The sequence below is a fragment of the Cynoglossus semilaevis genome, chromosome 13, assembly GCF_000523025.1.
Source record: "Cynoglossus semilaevis isolate Cse_v1.0 chromosome 13, Cse_v1.0, whole genome shotgun sequence".
NCBI classification, from domain to species: domain Eukaryota; kingdom Metazoa; phylum Chordata; class Actinopteri; order Pleuronectiformes; family Cynoglossidae; genus Cynoglossus; species Cynoglossus semilaevis.
Genome location: NC_024319.1, coordinates 19,301,373 through 19,318,949, shown reverse-complemented (window position 1 = coordinate 19,318,949; position 17,577 = coordinate 19,301,373). Strand labels below are relative to the sequence as shown.

The 17,577-nt window shown below is 38.9% G+C and overlaps 2 protein-coding genes across 2 annotated transcripts in view; both read left to right on the top strand.

The window, feature by feature from the left end:
* Positions 1–727: 727 nt before the first annotated feature.
* On the top strand, positions 728–6,759 carry LOC103388904 (polyadenylate-binding protein 1). Its single transcript, XM_008324115.2, has 15 exons — positions 728–1,667; positions 2,330–2,523; positions 2,684–2,799; positions 3,275–3,414; positions 3,493–3,587; positions 3,685–3,822; positions 3,917–4,012; positions 4,129–4,401; positions 4,616–4,706; positions 5,093–5,215; positions 5,301–5,443; positions 5,679–5,763; positions 5,882–6,012; positions 6,224–6,305; positions 6,394–6,759. Exons 1-14 carry the CDS (start codon positions 1,475–1,477, stop codon positions 6,302–6,304), a joined length of 1,899 nt encoding a protein of 632 aa, XP_008322337.1. The 5' UTR covers positions 728–1,474; the 3' UTR covers position 6,305; positions 6,394–6,759.
* Positions 6,760–14,375: 7,616 nt separating this feature from the next.
* The window catches only part of rnf19a (ring finger protein 19A, RBR E3 ubiquitin protein ligase), a 7,836-nt gene continuing 4,634 nt past the window's right edge, over positions 14,376–17,577 (top strand). Inside the window, exons 1-4 of the mRNA XM_017037748.2 lie at positions 14,376–15,352; positions 16,738–16,946; positions 17,063–17,207; positions 17,450–17,577. The exon at positions 17,450–17,577 is cut by the window's right edge and continues 41 nt beyond it. Coding sequence (XP_016893237.1) covers positions 14,658–15,352; positions 16,738–16,946; positions 17,063–17,207; positions 17,450–17,577 — 1,177 coding nt within the window. The 5' untranslated portion in view covers positions 14,376–14,657. The remainder of the gene's footprint in view (positions 15,353–16,737; positions 16,947–17,062; positions 17,208–17,449) is intronic.

Here is a 17,577-nt window from a genome sequence, read left to right as displayed (position 1 = left end):
TGAAGTTGCTGTATACACATTTTAAAGTATCCAGGCTTTTGGCCATAAACATATTGTAGTTTTCCACTGTAAATTTGCCAGAAAATTATGAAAGGTCACCATATGTCCAAGAAAAGAACTGGTCTCTCATGAGGCAATAGAAGCTGCTTCAACATATTTTTATTGTATTTTTAAATATAACAAATATAGTATGTTTGAGATAGTGTGCCAGGACTGACTATTAATTATGAACTTGAAATACTGTATATGTAAGAAGGACTAGTATTTGATAAACAAAGCTTTCCAGAAAAATGATTAAATTTGAAATGCATTCAAGTTGCTTTTGTGAGAAATATAACAACTCCGCTGTAATGCTTGGGAACAAACTAACCAAATCAACAAACTACCAAACCTTTCAGTTTTAAAACCTATTTCTAAAAAAAGATTCAAGTCAACAGACAGGTGAAGGATGCTGACAGGCTGTCGTCTAAATTGAGCGTGGTCAACTTTACACGTGAATTTCTATGCACTTGAAAAAAAAAAAATTATATGTAACACTGTTGACGAAATAAATGTGCAAAGCAACATAACGACATTCTGGAAACTGACGCTCTGGTGACATTTTATCGTACGTCTCTGACATCGTTGCCATGGTAACAGTGACAGGAAAAGTGGCCCGCCTTTCATGCTGCTTGTCCTTACAAAAATAAAAACACCTTTTAAGTATTTTCTTTATCACATGCGGGTGTTTGTCAAAAGAAAACTATGTATTTCATGCTGCAGTGGGCAGTCTTTAAAGATAGTATCGCGAGATGTATGACGTAAGCTTAGGTCACGAAGGCGCTGCAGTTTTCGACTGCAATCGGGAAACAACCTCCACCGACCTTCCTTTCATTCCCGTAATCCGTCTGCGAAGGGTGTGCTCCGGAGCTAGACTCGGCACACATTTTATTATTATGAAACAAACCAAAAGCTAGAGCGCACACGCAGACATATTTTTATAAGAAAAACAAAAATCGGTGAAGCAGGATTTCATTTGCCAAAAAAAATAAATAAAAACAAACAAAGCGAAGAAGACGCTGACAACAAACGCAAAAGACGGGACGAGGAACGGTTGCACGCTGAGCTCCATTTATCCTTATTGTTGGAAGCGTGTGTAACTAGCGTTAGCTATTTGAATTGTAACCATTTATCCACCCTTTGTTTTTTTATTTTATAATTTCTATTGTCTTTACTGCCAGACGACTTAGTTTCACATAAGGTCGGTGGTGCACGCTTAAAATCTTGGGGAGTAACAGCTACATCGATTAGGCCAAGCTCCGACATTTTGCTAATCAAGCTAAATGAGCCCACGTTGCTAACACCATAGAATTTTGCGCTAGCGGCATTTGTTAAGCTACATTGCGAAGGTAATAGCCAACGAACACAGGAACCTCTGGCTATCGATTATTTAAAATCACGAAATAGTTTTATCTGATATCAAGCGATATTAGAAATGAATCCTAGCGCGCCTAGTTACCCCATGGCCTCCCTCTACGTGGGGGATCTGCATCCAGATGTTACTGAAGCCATGCTCTATGAAAAATTCAGCCCAGCTGGACCTATTCTATCCATCAGAGTTTGCAGAGACATGATCACACGCCGATCACTTGGATATGCCTACGTCAATTTCCAACAGCCTGCAGATGGTAAGTGCTGTCATTTACTGCAGAAGGCATTAACTCCAGACCAAGGCAGAAAATGTGAGGTAGATTTAACCAAATTTGTTTGGTGCTTTACCATAGAATAACTTAACAAAAGTAGGACGAGTTTGTGATCAGTTATAAACCATGAGAAATATTATGCAGTGGGACACACAGATGCTTAAATGTGTTGCATCAGCTGTGTGAAATGTTTTTCATTTACTGACTGTTTTTTGTCTGTACCAGAGGGAATCGACAAGATTAAACGTTGACCAATTATAGTTTACTTTTGATCATTCGAACTTTCTCCTCATAAGTTTCTGTGATTTTCGTGATTATTCTTTGTGTTGCATTAATGTGCAATTTAGCACAGACATAGGGCAAATTGGCTGAAAGAAAGAAAGAAATAAGGAATGGTGTTATTTAAAGGCTCCCACTCAAAATTTACAGCTACATCTCTTCTCCATCACTGCTAAGCCTATTCCATTTTGAACTCAAATTTTCATAAATTATTCAATTTTGTTTAGAAAAATTGGCTATGTAATACTTCAATTGTCTGCATTTCTTCCTAAACACTGCCAACTTGTTATTGGATAAGTATTGGATAATTTATGTTTATATGATGCATTCCACCTGCAAACTGTTAGTGATCTTGAAATATTTCTTAGCTGAGCGAGCCCTGGATACCATGAACTTCGATGTGATCAAAGGCAGACCTCTGCGCATTATGTGGTCTCAGCGTGACCCCTCGCTCAGGAAGAGTGGAGTGGGCAACATCTTCATTAAGAACCTCGACAAATCCATTGATAACAAGGCTCTTTATGACACCTTTTCTGCCTTTGGAAACATCCTTTCCTGTAAGGTAGGAACGCTAACTATCAGCGTTTATTTTCTACTGTGTTTGAGTGCTCTAGATAACTACTCTGCATGACTCTAAACTTTAGTGAGTTGAGACTGACTTTTTGCGTTGCATGAAGTTCATGGGGTTGTCAGTTTATATGCTCAAATGTCCTTTCTCCAAGGTGGTTTGTGATGAAAATGGCTCAAAAGGTTACGGCTTTGTGCACTTTGAGACCCATGAGGCTGCTGAGCGAGCCATTGAGAAAATGAATGGCATGTTACTCAATGACAGAAAAGTGTAAGTGGGAACAAATTTACACTAATTGTTTGAACATGTTTGGGTGTGTCTAATTAACATGGTTTGTGGTTAACTTCGTTTTGTATTCAAATTCACCTTCTAATCTCATCAGATTTCAAGTTTGTTCCAATCCAATCTACCTAGTCAGTTTTGTGGAATATCAGAGTTTTTAGTTGTGATTGGGGGAAAAGGTTTGATTCAGTGGGTTTTACTTGCTTAAAATACACTACCTACACTACCACTAATGTACCTGAAGTTGGTTGGATCAACAGATAATGCAATGTCTACGTAGATAAAGTTTAGAGAGGAATTGTAGTTAAGTTAACATTTTATTTTGGTTACTTTTCATAACTAATTTTAAAGGAACCATCTGTTAGCAATATCTTAAAGTTGATTGTTGATTAGTGAAAATAGTAAGTTCAAAGGTTTGTAACAGGATTTCAGCCTTATTCTGAAACTTTGTGTTATTTCATAGATTTGTTGGACGCTTCAAATCCCGTAAAGAGCGGGAGGCTGAGCTTGGTGCTCGTGCAAGAGAGTTTACCAATGTTTACATCAAAAACTTTGGGGAAGATATGGATGATGAAAAACTAAGGGAATTGTTCAGCAAATACGGTAAAACTGTGCGATGTAGGAAACATTTATTTCCAATGAAATTTTAGTAGTTTAAAAATAATTACCTGTACATTGTAGGACCTGCGCTCAGCATCCGGGTAATGACAGACGAGAGCGGCAAGTCCAAGGGCTTTGGCTTTGTTAGCTTTGAGAGACATGAAGACGCACAAAAGGTTTGTATCACACCAATCCCATATGTTATTAAAATGCTGTGCGTGTTGGTTTTAAACATGCTCTTGAGTGCCTCTTTATTCACTCTTCCTGTAACAGGCCGTGGATGATATGAATGGTAAAGAACTGAACGGCAGACAGGTGTATGTGGGTCGTGCACAGAAGAAAGGGGAGCGTCAAAACGAACTTAAGCGTAAATTTGAGCAGATGAAACAAGATCGCATGACCAGATACCAGGTTTGTTGGCCTCTGTTGCTGTCAATGCCATGAGGATGTCAGTGTGTTTCTTTTTTAGGTACTTATGTTCTCATGCTAAATTTTTACCCACCAGGGCGTCAACCTGTATGTGAAAAATCTGGACGATGGCCTGGATGATGAACGCCTGCGCAAAGAATTCTCTCCATTTGGAACCATAACAAGTGCAAAGGTGAAAATTCTCATCACAACATCTGTTGATGACTTGAAGTCCAGACTTCTAAATTACATTATGGTATAACACTGGACAAGATTTGATAAAATTGTCAACCTTCTCTTCGGACCCAGGTAATGATGGAGGGTGGCCGCAGCAAAGGCTTTGGTTTTGTGTGCTTCTCTTCTCCTGAAGAAGCCACCAAAGCTGTAACTGAGATGAACGGGCGTATTGTTGCTACAAAGCCACTGTATGTAGCATTGGCCCAGCGCAAGGAGGAACGCCAGGCCCATCTGACCAATCAGTACATGCAGAGGATGGCTACTGTCCGTGCTGTGCCCAACCCTGTCCTCAACCCCTATCAGGCTGCCCCACCCTCAGGCTACTTCATGGCAGCTATACCTCAGGTCAGTTACTGACTCAAAGTTGACCAAAACACATTATTGCTGGTTTTTGGATATTAAATGAATAGGGGGAACCTTGGTAATGATAATCATCATTCATAACACACAGATAGATTAATGTGCTTTTTTGCCAACCTAATAAAGCCAGCTCAGCCTTTATGTAAAGAAAACACTACAAGGGTTCCAATGTGACACTATGATTTGTCTGCCTTGTCAGGCTCAGAACCGTGCCGCTTACTACTCTGCCAACCAACTGGCTCAACTCCGCCCAAGCCCTCGCTGGGCTACTCAAGGAGTTCGTCCTCAACGTAAGTGACCACACCACTGACTAGGATTTTTTTCTGTTTTTGGTGAGGAACTCTTTCCATCTAATTTTACTAGACATTGAATGTGCTTTATAAATTTCATTTTTCTGTGACGGCACATCACGACTGCTGTTTTGACACAGTGAAGTTATCCATTTTCACTAATACAGCTGGACCACTGTAAAGAGAGATTTCATAAACCATCATTTAGCTCTCAGTTGATATGTTATTTAATGTAGAGAATGGTAGAAAAGGTCAGTCATTGCATTAAACTTTGAATGACATTTTAATGTGTCTTTGTACACGCACCGTTTTTGCCAATGTAAGTGTCACGCGTGTGTGATGTCATGTTTGAAAAGCTGAAATAAAAAATTGTGTTGGTTCTCCAGACTTCCAGAACATGCCCAATGCTGTGCGTCCATCAGCTCCCAGACCCCAGGCTTTCAACCCAATCCGTCCCACCACCACCACCAACACCCAGGTGCCGCGCATGATGGCTTCTCAGAGAATGCGTAAGTATTAAAAGCCATCATCACTCATTTTGTCGATAACTGTGAGTAGTTTTGAGAATGTGGTGTTGTACTTTTCTCATTGCAGCCACCCAGGCCCTGAGCCAGCGTCCTGCCAGTGCTTCAGCCACTGCAGCACCAGTGCGCGCCATGCCCCAGTACAAATATGCTGCCGGTGTTCGCAATCCTCAGCAGCACATGCCCACACAGCCGCAGGTCACTATGCAGCAGGTAAAATCCAACCTTAAATTTCTTTCTATAAAACTTTGGATAAAATACATTTTAATGTTGTGAAAGCAAATGAGCCAATGAATATTATTTTTTAGCTAATGCTAATTCCAGAATTTTATTTTCACTGAAATAAAATAACGTAACGTAAGAAATTACTTCTCTGTAGTTATACGTACTACATGTGGTTAGGAGTTGTTACTTACTGAATTTTTTATTTATTTTTCTTTATCCTCAGCCTGCTGTCCATGTGCAAGGACAGGAGCCATTGACTGCTTCTATGTTGGCTGCAGCCCCTCCTCAGGAACAGAAGCAGATGCTGGGTTAGTGTCAAAGCTCTTTTTTAACACCAACTATAAACTATCAAAAATCTTGGTGGTTTTCCCACATTTACCTCTTCTCTGTTTATGTTTGTTTTGTTTAATGGCTATTCTTTTTCAGGTGAGCGTCTCTTCCCCCTGATCCAGAACATGCACCCCAGCCTAGCAGGCAAGATCACTGGGATGCTTCTGGAGATCGACAACTCTGAGCTTCTTCACATGCTTGAGTCACCGGAGTCACTGCGCTCAAAGGTAAATATCTTTGTTGATCTATTTGATCTTAAACTGTTGAACTTTTAAGTGTCTTTTACTGTAGGCCCAACTTGAAAGTATAAGTTTCCCCTAAGCTTCTCTGACTCTTGTCATGCATAAAGTTGCTACAACTTAAAGGAATGTGTTTATCACAACGTTTCACAGGGTTAAGGATGGTCACGGTCACTCATGGAATGCTTTGTTGTTTCAGGTGGATGAGGCTGTTGCTGTGCTACAGGCCCACCAGGCCAAGGAAGCTGCTCAGAAGTCCACCACCCCTGCTAATGTCTAAGGTAGGGGGTAAATTGTTTTAATGCAACTTTTATTGCAGAGACCCTGACCTTCAGTGATTTGTTTTTGTTTTGTTTTCTTATTTTACAGATCAAGCATTTTGAAACCTGCTTCACCGATGGAAAAAGAGAAAAAAAAATTAAACATTGAAAAATCTAAAACTCTGAAAACATTGCAAAATGATAAATTATTTCTTAAAAAAAGAGAAAACAATTGACTTTGCCAGGTCTAGGTGTTGGTTTGACTAGACCTTGATCATAAAGAAAAATTTGTGGAAAAAAATAGCAAAATAGAGAAAATTGAAATTTCAGAATTTGAATGCATTCCTCTGTTTTATGTCATTTTACTCTGTCTGTGCTCAGAATATCAGCCATGATCAGGATGGTGGTTGCTGAGCCTTCGGAAAGGTGATTTGTATCGTAAACTACTGGCAGTAATAAATGCTCATTCAAATTATGGTCGTCTGACTATGGTTGTCTTATTTTATTGTAATATGCCAAAGCAAGACAAGTCAACTGCCATGATTACACAATTCCACGTTTATTACATGTCCTCCCACAACATACACATTCTATTATTGCGACAGTTATATTTAAAATTTCTTGGAAATGTTATCACATGGGAAACCTCTACAGTTGATTCATCTGTAAAACCATTTACCGATTAAAACGAATTACTACTTAATGTTGCATAACTAGTAAAGTAAGTTTATACTTGTGTACTCATTAACATTATGTGCTGGGACTGTTGACCAAGTAAACAAGATTTTGCAATTTGTCCTCATTAAAAAAATACATTTAATAGATGGGTCCTCCACAAGATGTCAGTGTAATTCCGAGATAATTTGTACACATTTGGCAAAATAATCAGCCTGAGTCAATAGATAGGTAAAATTGACTTTTTGTTGCTGTAGCTACATTCAAGAGTTCACATTTTCTATCAATGTAACAGTTTAGATTTGTTAAAGACGCATTTGAGAAGCTTGATGCAAACACATATTTGCGTTAGGTAACAGCAGTGTTTAGTTCTGAATGTTGTATGTCCCCACTAAATAAAAAATGAAAAACTCTTCAATAACATTGATAATAATATTGACATTTTATTACTAATATCTAAAACCCCAAATATAAGTGTTCAGGACTAAGAAAAAAAAATTTGCGGTAACATATTTATCAGTTACTTGACAATATACGTAAGGTTAATGATGGAAATGCCACTGCCCTTAACGCTCAGCTTTACAGACCTGACGCAAGCCGAGAAGCTGTGAAATATCTCGCGAGAATATTTGAATTTGTGACCTACTGCGAGAACAAGGAACAAGAGACCGAGTTGCTGTTGTATGAAAACGGAACAGATAGGTGGGACCCAAGACTAGAGGAAAATAAGTATTGGTGGCTGGAAAGGCGTAATAAACGACACTGCAATTGTACCGAGGATCTCTGAGCTGTTAATCGCCCTCGGAACGCAGGACGTGTCCTTTCGTCTTTCTTATTGTCTCACGGAACAAGTGACACCAGCGACAGGCGGTAGGTTCTCATTTTTTGCTGCTAACTCACACTAGCACACAGTCGCTAATGCTCGTCGGGTAGTAGTTCGCTGGATGGAATTATGGCTTCCTTTAGTCAGGCAGACTGGGACACATGCAGTTGAACAACAACCTCTAACTTAAACATGTGTTCCCTTTTTACCTTATTGCAAAATGCCTTTAATCTTATAACGTGACATTAAACACAGTTGAACGTGTAGCTCACCTAGCTTCCACATCAGTCTCAGCGTACGGCTTGGCACGCTATCACAACTTTTTAATCATTAAAGATTACCAATTATTAGGGTTATTTTTAAAACAGAAATATGATTAGCAGTGTCAAATGTTTAAATTTTGTGTCAATGTTGAGCAACAGAAGCCAGTTTGCTGATGACTTTAACCCCATAAAAAGAAAGAGAGGAGGTTGTGATTTCTATGAATACAGTCAACCGAAATGTTTAAAAGCTAGATGTGATAGTGACATGTTTATGGTAGTTTTGAGGACTGAATCACTCACAAATCAAAGATTGAGATATGTGGAGTTAAGTGAATAGAACAAACATAAATGTGAACTCAGTAAAACATAAATTATTTTGTGTTATGAGTGTGTGTTTTTAATATTTTATCTCACAATGTTTTGATAGCAGCAGAAAATTCCCAAATACATTCACAAGTACTGTTTTTAGTACATAAAACATTGGAACATATACGTTTTTAGCTACTTAAGTGGAATGATTCAGGTTATAAGAAAATTTTCTGACTGTCGAGAAGCTGTACAGTGGAAACTCCTCATATTAAACAGACAGATCTTACGCTTTACTTGTATTTAAGAAACTAACAAAGTATCTGTGGGTTTATCAAAAAAGTGGCTGACAAATTAGCATACTATCATTCACATCTATACAATTCTATACATCCAGTTGTCATGTTACATCGGACCCTACTTCAAAATTTTGCTTTAGAATTCTTTTTTGTCAAAATCAAATTGTAACTTCAAAAAATGACCCTTTTCATTAGAATAGAACGAAAACTGTTGATGAAGTGAAAGATTGTATTAAAGCTATGGATCATTACATTTTTTCTTATATTTTATTGTATAGTAGTATATTAACCAGGTCACTCCATTGATGTCTTTTGCATTATCAGTAGTTAGACTACATAAGTTATGGATTGCTTTTAGTGATGTAGGTAAACCTTAAGTATCATTTTTGTGTGGGTGTCAGATGTCCCAGTCTCTCATGTCCTGTGGGATCTGTTGGTTCTGCACTGAAAGGTCATCATGCCAGCATTACAGTGTGTCCTGTACTCCTATACTGTGTGTGTTTGTCAACCCGTGTGTGACCTCCCTCTCTTGCTCCATGGTAAACACAGCTGCAAGGTTGTGGTGCTAGTGGTTTGGGTTAGGCAACAAATGAGGGTGCTATCATTAATTATCTTCATGAAAGATCAGACAATTGTGGTTAGATTTTCAATAAGCAGTGTTAAATTTTAGAAAGGTAATTGTGATGAAAAGCAGTGTTTATAACTAAATATATTAAGTTGTGTATTGTACTTGAAGTGTTGATTTCTAATGCTGCCACCCCTATGAGACAGTTTACAAAATGAATGGTGTTCAGGTCCACTTCAGGCGGCCTTTGCATAGCTATTACTATTTTTTTCCCTTATGGTCATGGCTGTAGCTTATTTGTGAACATTAAATGACGGCGGCTTATATATGTAGAAAATGTAACTGTCCTATATGATGTCAGGCTTTCTTTTTGCTCTCCTTTTCTGGAATACCGTAGTAAGTTCTACATAAATGTGAGAATATGATGCAAAAATATAAATAAAAGTATTAGCAGAGCTTCTCTTAATTTTCAGTTCTGTAACTGAGTGCTTTTGTTTATCTTTCTCATTTTTGTTCCTTCTTTATTAGATTAACATGTTACTTCTGTGTAGGTTTTTAGTCATCCAGGTCGTCTTATCCAAAAATAGTTTCATGGAGGGCGACTGACAGGCAGTTAGAGCTGAGGACGCCTCTTGGATGAGAGCTGAAACGTCTTCAAGAAATCTACTTTGTTCAGTTGCCTTGATGTAACTATTTTTGGATGTTACTTTAAAGTAACAAAATATTAGGTTAAGTAAAGCTTGTTGGCAGTTATTGTTAGTAATTGTAAACAATTGACATAGTTATTATTACTGGTGGATTTGTTATATTGGTTTCAGACATAACATAGTTGGAAAACACTTACCAATCTTTTGCATTGCCAGTGCCACTCTTGATGTACAGTATATCTGTAGAACGCTCTTCAGTTGTCCACTACAGAAGTACCCTCCTGATGCCTCGCTACAAATTGTGCAAATCATGGCCTTACGGAAATTGTCTCTCCAGCATAGGCTACATTTCTTTAATTGCTATCAGCTTTTAAGTCAAAATGAATAACAGTGATTGTTTATAATGTAAAAAACAGATTTTGTCAGGTGTGTTATACCGTATACATTTTCATCCACAAATGAAAAGTATCCACAAGTGACAAAAATGGGATGTGACAAAATGAATGAGAATGATGCAAACAATTGTTTTATGGGTTGTAATTGCCATGCAACATTATGTGTAAATGGTAAGGAGGTAAAACAAAAGAGAGGAAATAATTATCTGCAAAGTGAATTTTATATTCTTTAATTATTTTAATATGGCCTCTAAAGTTTGAGTATTTGGCTTGACTAAAACATTATTGCTTTTAACTTAGGAGTATTCACAATAAACAGTCTTTACAGGCTTTTAAAAGTTGTAATGTACTGTAGTGTATTGTAATTTTTATTATTTGTATTTCATGATGGCGTTTAACTGCAAACCCTATATAAGACATTGTAGTTAGGGATATAAGATGCCACAGATTAGGGGCACAGTACATACACATCCAGTGTGATTCAACATAACGGGCCATATTGCCTGCCCTCTCCCGTACATGTATTTTCTCTGTTTTCAACATTGCATTTGATAGATTTGCAGTTCATCACATAATTTTAATTTCTCAGTTAATTTTGTTCTGTTTCACACCCTCTTCCTGAGCTACTGGCTCTCTCGGCTGAGCAAAAATGCCAGAAAGCTTACCTCATTTCCTCCACTCTCGACTGAAGCAAGGGAGGCAGGAGAAGTCTAGAAGGAGGGGGCAGCTGGAGACTGTAGTGGCTTTGTTGGGGTTGGAACCTTTTTTCCTTTTCTTCCCCTGCCTCTTTACTTTGTAGGGCATTTTCAACAATGTCTTCCCTGTTAACACGTTTTAGTTGTTCACTCTTTTTATCTTTTGCTATTTAAATTATTTAATCTGAAACACAATGTACTTTGAGTTACTCTCCTCTATGGGCTGTGTATTTCATTTTTCTGTAGTTTATATCGAAACAGTAAATGACACACTATTTCAGATGCCCCCTTGTCCCCAACGTTTTTACCTTGCTCTTTAGTTCAGGGAAAAATTAAGAGACACTGATGTTTCTCGTGCCACATGACTCAGGAGCTGCTCACGTTCTCTGCCAGGCAGTTGCTGCATCTCTGGTCATGATGTAGTGGCTGTCCCCAGACCCATAGAAACAGGAATGTGCATAAAGGGAGCATTACTCAGGAGACAGGCAGGTCAGGAATGCAGCTGAAGTAACTGGTATTGGCTGTCTCTGTCTCAGCTGCCTGCATGTTTCACTCTCGACTTTTATCTGTGTGGCTATCATCACTATTGTCTCTCTGCCTGCATGGCTATCCATCTAAATCTCTTATGTCTCTGTTTGTCCCTGCAGCCTAATCTTTATCTTCCATCGTACCTATCGGTGTCCTCATTATTTTTGGTGCATTTCATGTAAAGTAAAAGAGACAGTTAAGAAATGCTTTCTGAAAGTGATACCAGTACTGATATTATCAGCCTGCTTTCATAAAAGTAGCAGACACAGTGTACCAGCATTCACATCAGTTGCAGTTAAGCTCATCATTGTAATGTTAGGTTAAACCTCACTGACAACAGAGTGAAAAATTGTCTGCTACATACGAAATGACAACATAAATTAAACACGTAAGATTTATTTTGTCATCCCAACTGTTGCTGACCAGAAGGTATGCAGTACTATTGAAAGTTAAGTGTGCTGTAATCTCATCATCATCAAATGTACTTCCCCGGGTTGCAGTGTGTCATCTGATGTCAGTACTGGATGTGGTTTTTCTGGAATGCCTGACGAACTCTGTTCCCAGGAACATCTCCAGTCTCTCTCTTTGTTTTTACCAATGAACACTATAGTACTTCAATAATGTTTTCTTTGACCTTTGACTTAGAATTCCCCCCGTCCATTTATCCATTTATTGTTGCTGTAATGCACATCATTGCATACATGGTGAAGGAGGTTTTCATTTAACCAGGAATCAGAAACTTATTAATATTGTTAAGGACAATATTTTCACAGAAGTTTTGAAATCCACTGTCGATGTGTTTCCAAAACCACTGTCAGGGTGCATGCAAAATTTTGAAATATACCTGCATATTGTTTAGGACATTTCAACATATTTAATTCAATGGAATTAAACCAGATGTAAACATATATGTGTACACGTACATCTACCTGCTGTTATTTGTCTTTGTGTTCTAACAATATAAAATCAAAACATGTCTAATATTTACCAATCTTGATTTTGCTTAAATAATCAGGATTTATTGGGATTAGTAACACTTGTGATTGTTAATACAGTGTAATCACTTTTTTGCATTCTGAAAATGTTTTTAAGTAACTTATGTACAAAAGATACAATGTCAATCCTGGCCATTATATAATTTCAGTGTTCTTGCTGTGAAGCAGCAATGCTGTCTTTGCCTGTCTGTCTGTCTTCCTGTCTGTCTGTCTTCCTGTCTGTCTGAATGGGAAACGAATAGACATATGGTGAGCACAAAGCAGCTTGTGTTGCTGCGATCCAGTCATGTGATCATTTCCAGAGGTTTGGTTGCAGCTGCACAACTCTTACGATCAGTGGGCGCTGTGTTCTGTTTTTGATCTTTGAAACAATGAGAACAAATTTGTAGAGATTACTGTTTTACGACAGTTGCAGTAAGCCCTGTATTACTGCAGGTCTCTGCATTTTGTGTGGGTAGTTCATGGGTGTGTGTTCCTTGTCATGATGATGTGTTTCCAGAGAGTGGTTTATTACCAAGGTGTTATCAAACACTCACATACACACCCAAGGATGATTGCCCGAAGAGCAAGGAGGAACTCAGTAGCAGCACCATCATAAAATAAGACATTTTTTCCCTTCTACCTCATTCATCATCAGGGGTGTGGTTCTCTTACAAGCACATGTTGAATTACAGACAGAACATAGCTGATGCAAACTGTGTTTCAAATTAAAAGTGCACATTCCAACAGCTCTTCTCATAAATGTGTCAGATTTCTTTGAATAAGTAACTTCTGCAGGTAAAACGTTTTTGCAACCAGATTTCACAATTCTGTTTATGGTGCAGAAAAACCATTGTTCATTATGTATTTCACCAGTGACACCATGGTTTGGTTTTCCATGGTTTTCATGGTACATTTTCCGTACGTCCGTACTAGGAAATGTAGAAATACATCACACTTTTTTTGTCATTTATGTATGTGTGTCTTTGGGGTAGGTGATATGGCCAGAGATGTTTGTTGATACATTTTGTCTCTACTTATATACTTAGTATAGGAACATGTGTACCTAGAGCTTTTCACTTGATGATAATATCAGGTTTCAACTTGGCTGTTGCAAACATTCATGGTGCCCTCAATTGCTGGTAACTCTGACAATAGCCTCTCCAAGCAAACAAATTCTCAAAATTCTGCTGAGATTAAAAAAAAAATCTCATTTCATTATCAGCAAAGCCACAGAAGTGTGAGCTCTGGCCTGGTTGATCTTACTGTTAGATCAGATCGCCTTGTCTCTGCGTCATCACTGAAGGTGGTGACTCTTTGTCCTCTCTTGTCACTTCTCTGTGAGTGATGATGTTATCACCTATGAAAACCTGCACCCTGCCAATCCTGATTCTGAATAAGGCAAATGTCAGAAACTAAGCTTTTCTTATAACTGAGGGATCAAAGGCTTTTCTTTCCATCTGCTGACATTTATACCTGTTTATCTTCGATTATACATTTTTAAAGCAATACCACTGATCTTGAGGAGCACACAGACCATATCTCTATGCACTGCACAGACATACTTAATTAAAACCTACGTTCTCTTTATGCTGGCCACTAACTCTTCTTCCTTTATCCTGTTCTGTTTTATTACGTATGAAGATATGTATTGTACTGTCGCATTCAGTAAACACATATCTTTGTGGTTTATACAGATGTACAGAAGACTTGGGTTTACTATGTTGTGGGTAACCTTGAAAGCAATAATTGAATTGTCCAACTGTGTAATATGATTATATAACATGATTTTTTGTGGCTGTGGCAGCCTTAAAATGATTAAACAGTTGTTTTTTTCATGAGTGACATGATTGTACATATACCCCAGCCCCTTCATTTTTACCACATGTCTGAACATATATTCTCCTCTATTCCTCAACAGGTTCTGTTGCTTCAATTTTACACCAAGGAACCCCAGCCATTCGCCAAAATCCGGCTGTTAGATGTAACCACGAGGTTGATAAGGAGAAGCCATCATGTCTTAAACACAGAAGGGCCTTCTGGAGGCCTATCTCCCCACCCTGGCCCTTCTTCCCCCTCCCTTATCCACCACCTTACCCCTTTCCCAAGCCCTATTCCTCTTCCAGACCTCTCTGCACATGTGAGGGACAGGCTTCCTAATCCTGGCTCCCCACTGGCACACCCTTCTCCTCCTTTTGGAGAGATGAGCCTACAGAAGCACCGTCAGCTGGGTGGTGGTAGTGGTGGGGTCATGGGCTCTGATAGGGACCTGCAGTCCACTGCTTCATCCATCTCCCTGCCCTCGGTGAAAAAGGCCCCTAAGAAGAGACGCCTCTCTCTGGCGTCTTTCTTTAGGCGACGAGGACGGGATTCCAAATCAGGACGCCACAGGTCCAAAGAGGTTCAACTACCTGGACCTGGAAGCCTTGGGGGAGTGGATGGCATTGCCAGCATCGAGAGCATCCACTCAGAGATGTGTAATGACAAGAACTCTGCCTTTTTCTCCATGGCTGCTCCTGCTGCTCATCCTACCACCTCAGCTGCCTCTGGGCCTTCTTCCTCTATCTCATCCTCCACCTCCAAGGTTGGAAGTGGAGTGGGGCATGAGCTACTGGAGTGCCCACTGTGCCTTCTGCGTCACTCTCGGGAAAATTTCCCTGACATCATGACCTGTCACCATCGTTCCTGTATCGATTGTCTGCGGCAGTACCTGCGCATTGAAATCTCTGAATCCCGTGTCAACATCAGCTGTCCTGAATGCTCAGAGCGTTTCAACCCTCATGACATTTGTATGATTCTCAGTGACCGGGTGCTCATGGAGAAATATGAAGAATTCATGTTGAGGAGGTGGTTGGTGGCTGATCCTGACTGTCGCTGGTGCCCTGCCCCGGATTGTGGGTAAGCAGTGAATGCAATGCATTTTATCTAAAAAACCCTGATTAGTTGATTAGAGCTAATGATGTCTCTTTTGAATAAGACTTTTGCGATTTATCTAAAAATTTCAATTATATTTCTATAGAATTTTAGTACCTATTCCACACCTTGTGTCTTGATTGACCTAATCACATAAGAATGTTTAAAGCACAGCTGTGAAGTTTTCCATATGCAATGGAGGCACATTTAGAATTAGATTGTTCTTACCACATTTGAGTGTGAACTAAAACCTACATTGCCACATTTTATTTTACCTTTGAACCTGAATGTAGTCCTAGGTATCATTTGATATGTTATAGCCTACAGTATATCTGTTATAGGCCTAAGGAATTTAACAACTTGGTGTTTGAGTCTACGATGTCTGCAATCGGGTTTTGTCAATGCATCTAGTGTTATCATATCTAATTTGGTTGTTTTCTTTCAGACCTAAAGAGGTGCTTTGTGTTACAGTTCCAGTCTTTCTATTATAATTATCACAGTCAGCAGGTGCTTTGTGTTCCGGTCTTTCTATTATAATTATCACAGTCAGTGATAAAAGGGCAACAGCATTGTTAATCATTTTAGGGTTTCTTTCATCACAGTGTCAATGGTAATGGTAAAGCCTTTGTTTTTAGCAACCTGTTAGCTAACATTAAGAATGGTTTCTGTGATCTTTACACTAAGAAGACAGTTACAATCTACATTAAATCGCTTAAATACTATATTTAATTATTATGTATTATTACTATATATGTACAAAAAGGGACTGATGGTTCAATTCTTTTTAATCTCAGGGTTATTAAATATCTTGGACATGCTTAATAAGCCCTAAATTACAGATACAAATACTTAATCATGGCTAAAATCAATGAGAAGACTATATTTGTTTTTCTTTGTGAAAAAAGAAAAAATATATTACATATAAAAAAATTGCAAGTATAACATTGAATTGTGGTTAGTGGGATGGTGCAATAGTAAGTTACATTAGTAAATAATTGTATATATAAAGATTACAACCACAGCGAGGTCAGATCAAAACTTGACCAAATTATTGTATACATTCCATAATCAAAATACCCATGTCCTTAGTTTGAATCATTTGAAGTTGCTGCCAGAGGGGGGAAGTGTCCGTTTTCCCCGTATCTTGAAAATCCCTCAGTCTGTAAAGATGGTGTGGTTTCTGGTTTGCTGCATCAACTCTCTAAGTGTGCGCAACATGTGAGACTAAAATGAACTTGAGGGCTTCTAATATTTTATGGTATTGCAGGAACAACACATGAGTCCGAGCCAATCCTTTTAATGAAAACAATAACAGCCAATGAAAACAGCCTGTTAAATAATGGGTATACTTGTCTTTGCTTCTCTCTTAGATATGCAGTGATAGCCTTTGGGTGTGCCAGTTGTCCTAAGATCACATGTGGCAGGGAGGGCTGCGGTACAGAGTTTTGTTACCACTGTAAACAGTTGTGGCATCCAAACCAAACCTGTGATGCAGCGAGACTGCAGAGAGCCCAGAGCCTACGCCTTAGGACGGTGCGCTCGTCCTCCCTCAGCTACAGCCAAGAGAGCGGAGCTGCAGGTTAGCCCACTTTTTTATGTTTTGATCAAGACTAATTTACCAACAGCAGTGGCATAATAATCTCTTTAGGCTGTGGAATCTATATTAATATCTTATTATTTTTCTCTGTCCCCCAGCTGATGACATCAAGCCATGCCCACGTTGTGCTGCTTACATTATCAAGATGAATGATGGAAGCTGCAACCACATGACCTGTGCAGTCTGTGGCTGTGAGTTCTGTTGGCTATGTATGAAGGAAATCTCTGACCTGCACTACCTAAGGTCAGTACTTCATTTACTCAAATACAATTGATAAAATACTTAATGTCTGCTTTTGGTTTATAAGTAAGTGCTCTGCTTTCAGTGATTTAAAATCAGAACAGAATATGAACTAAAACAGTGTAGAGTGCACAGATGTTTTTTGTATTTAAACTTTTTCCTTCTGTTATAGGACCCGCCATATACAAACCGAACTGTTTATGTACAGAAGCTTACATTTTGTCCTCCAACTGCTTCTCTTTTAGCCCATCAGGCTGTACCTTCTGGGGAAAGAAGCCATGGAGCAGAAAGAAGAAAATCCTGTGGCAATTGGGAACACTTGTGGGGGCCCCTGTTGGCATTGCACTAATTGCCGGTATAGCTATCCCTGCCA

Coding starts and splice junctions, on each gene's coding strand:
- LOC103388904 (XM_008324115.2), top strand. CDS start 1,475: ATGAATCCTAGCGCGCCTAGTTACCCCATGGCCTCCCTCTACGTGGGG. Junction 2,800..3,274: donor TTACTCAATGACAGAAAAGT/GTAAGTGGGAAC, acceptor GTTATTTCATAG/ATTTGTTGGACGCTTCAAAT. Junction 4,707..5,092: donor TCAAGGAGTTCGTCCTCAAC/GTAAGTGACCAC, acceptor TTGGTTCTCCAG/ACTTCCAGAACATGCCCAAT.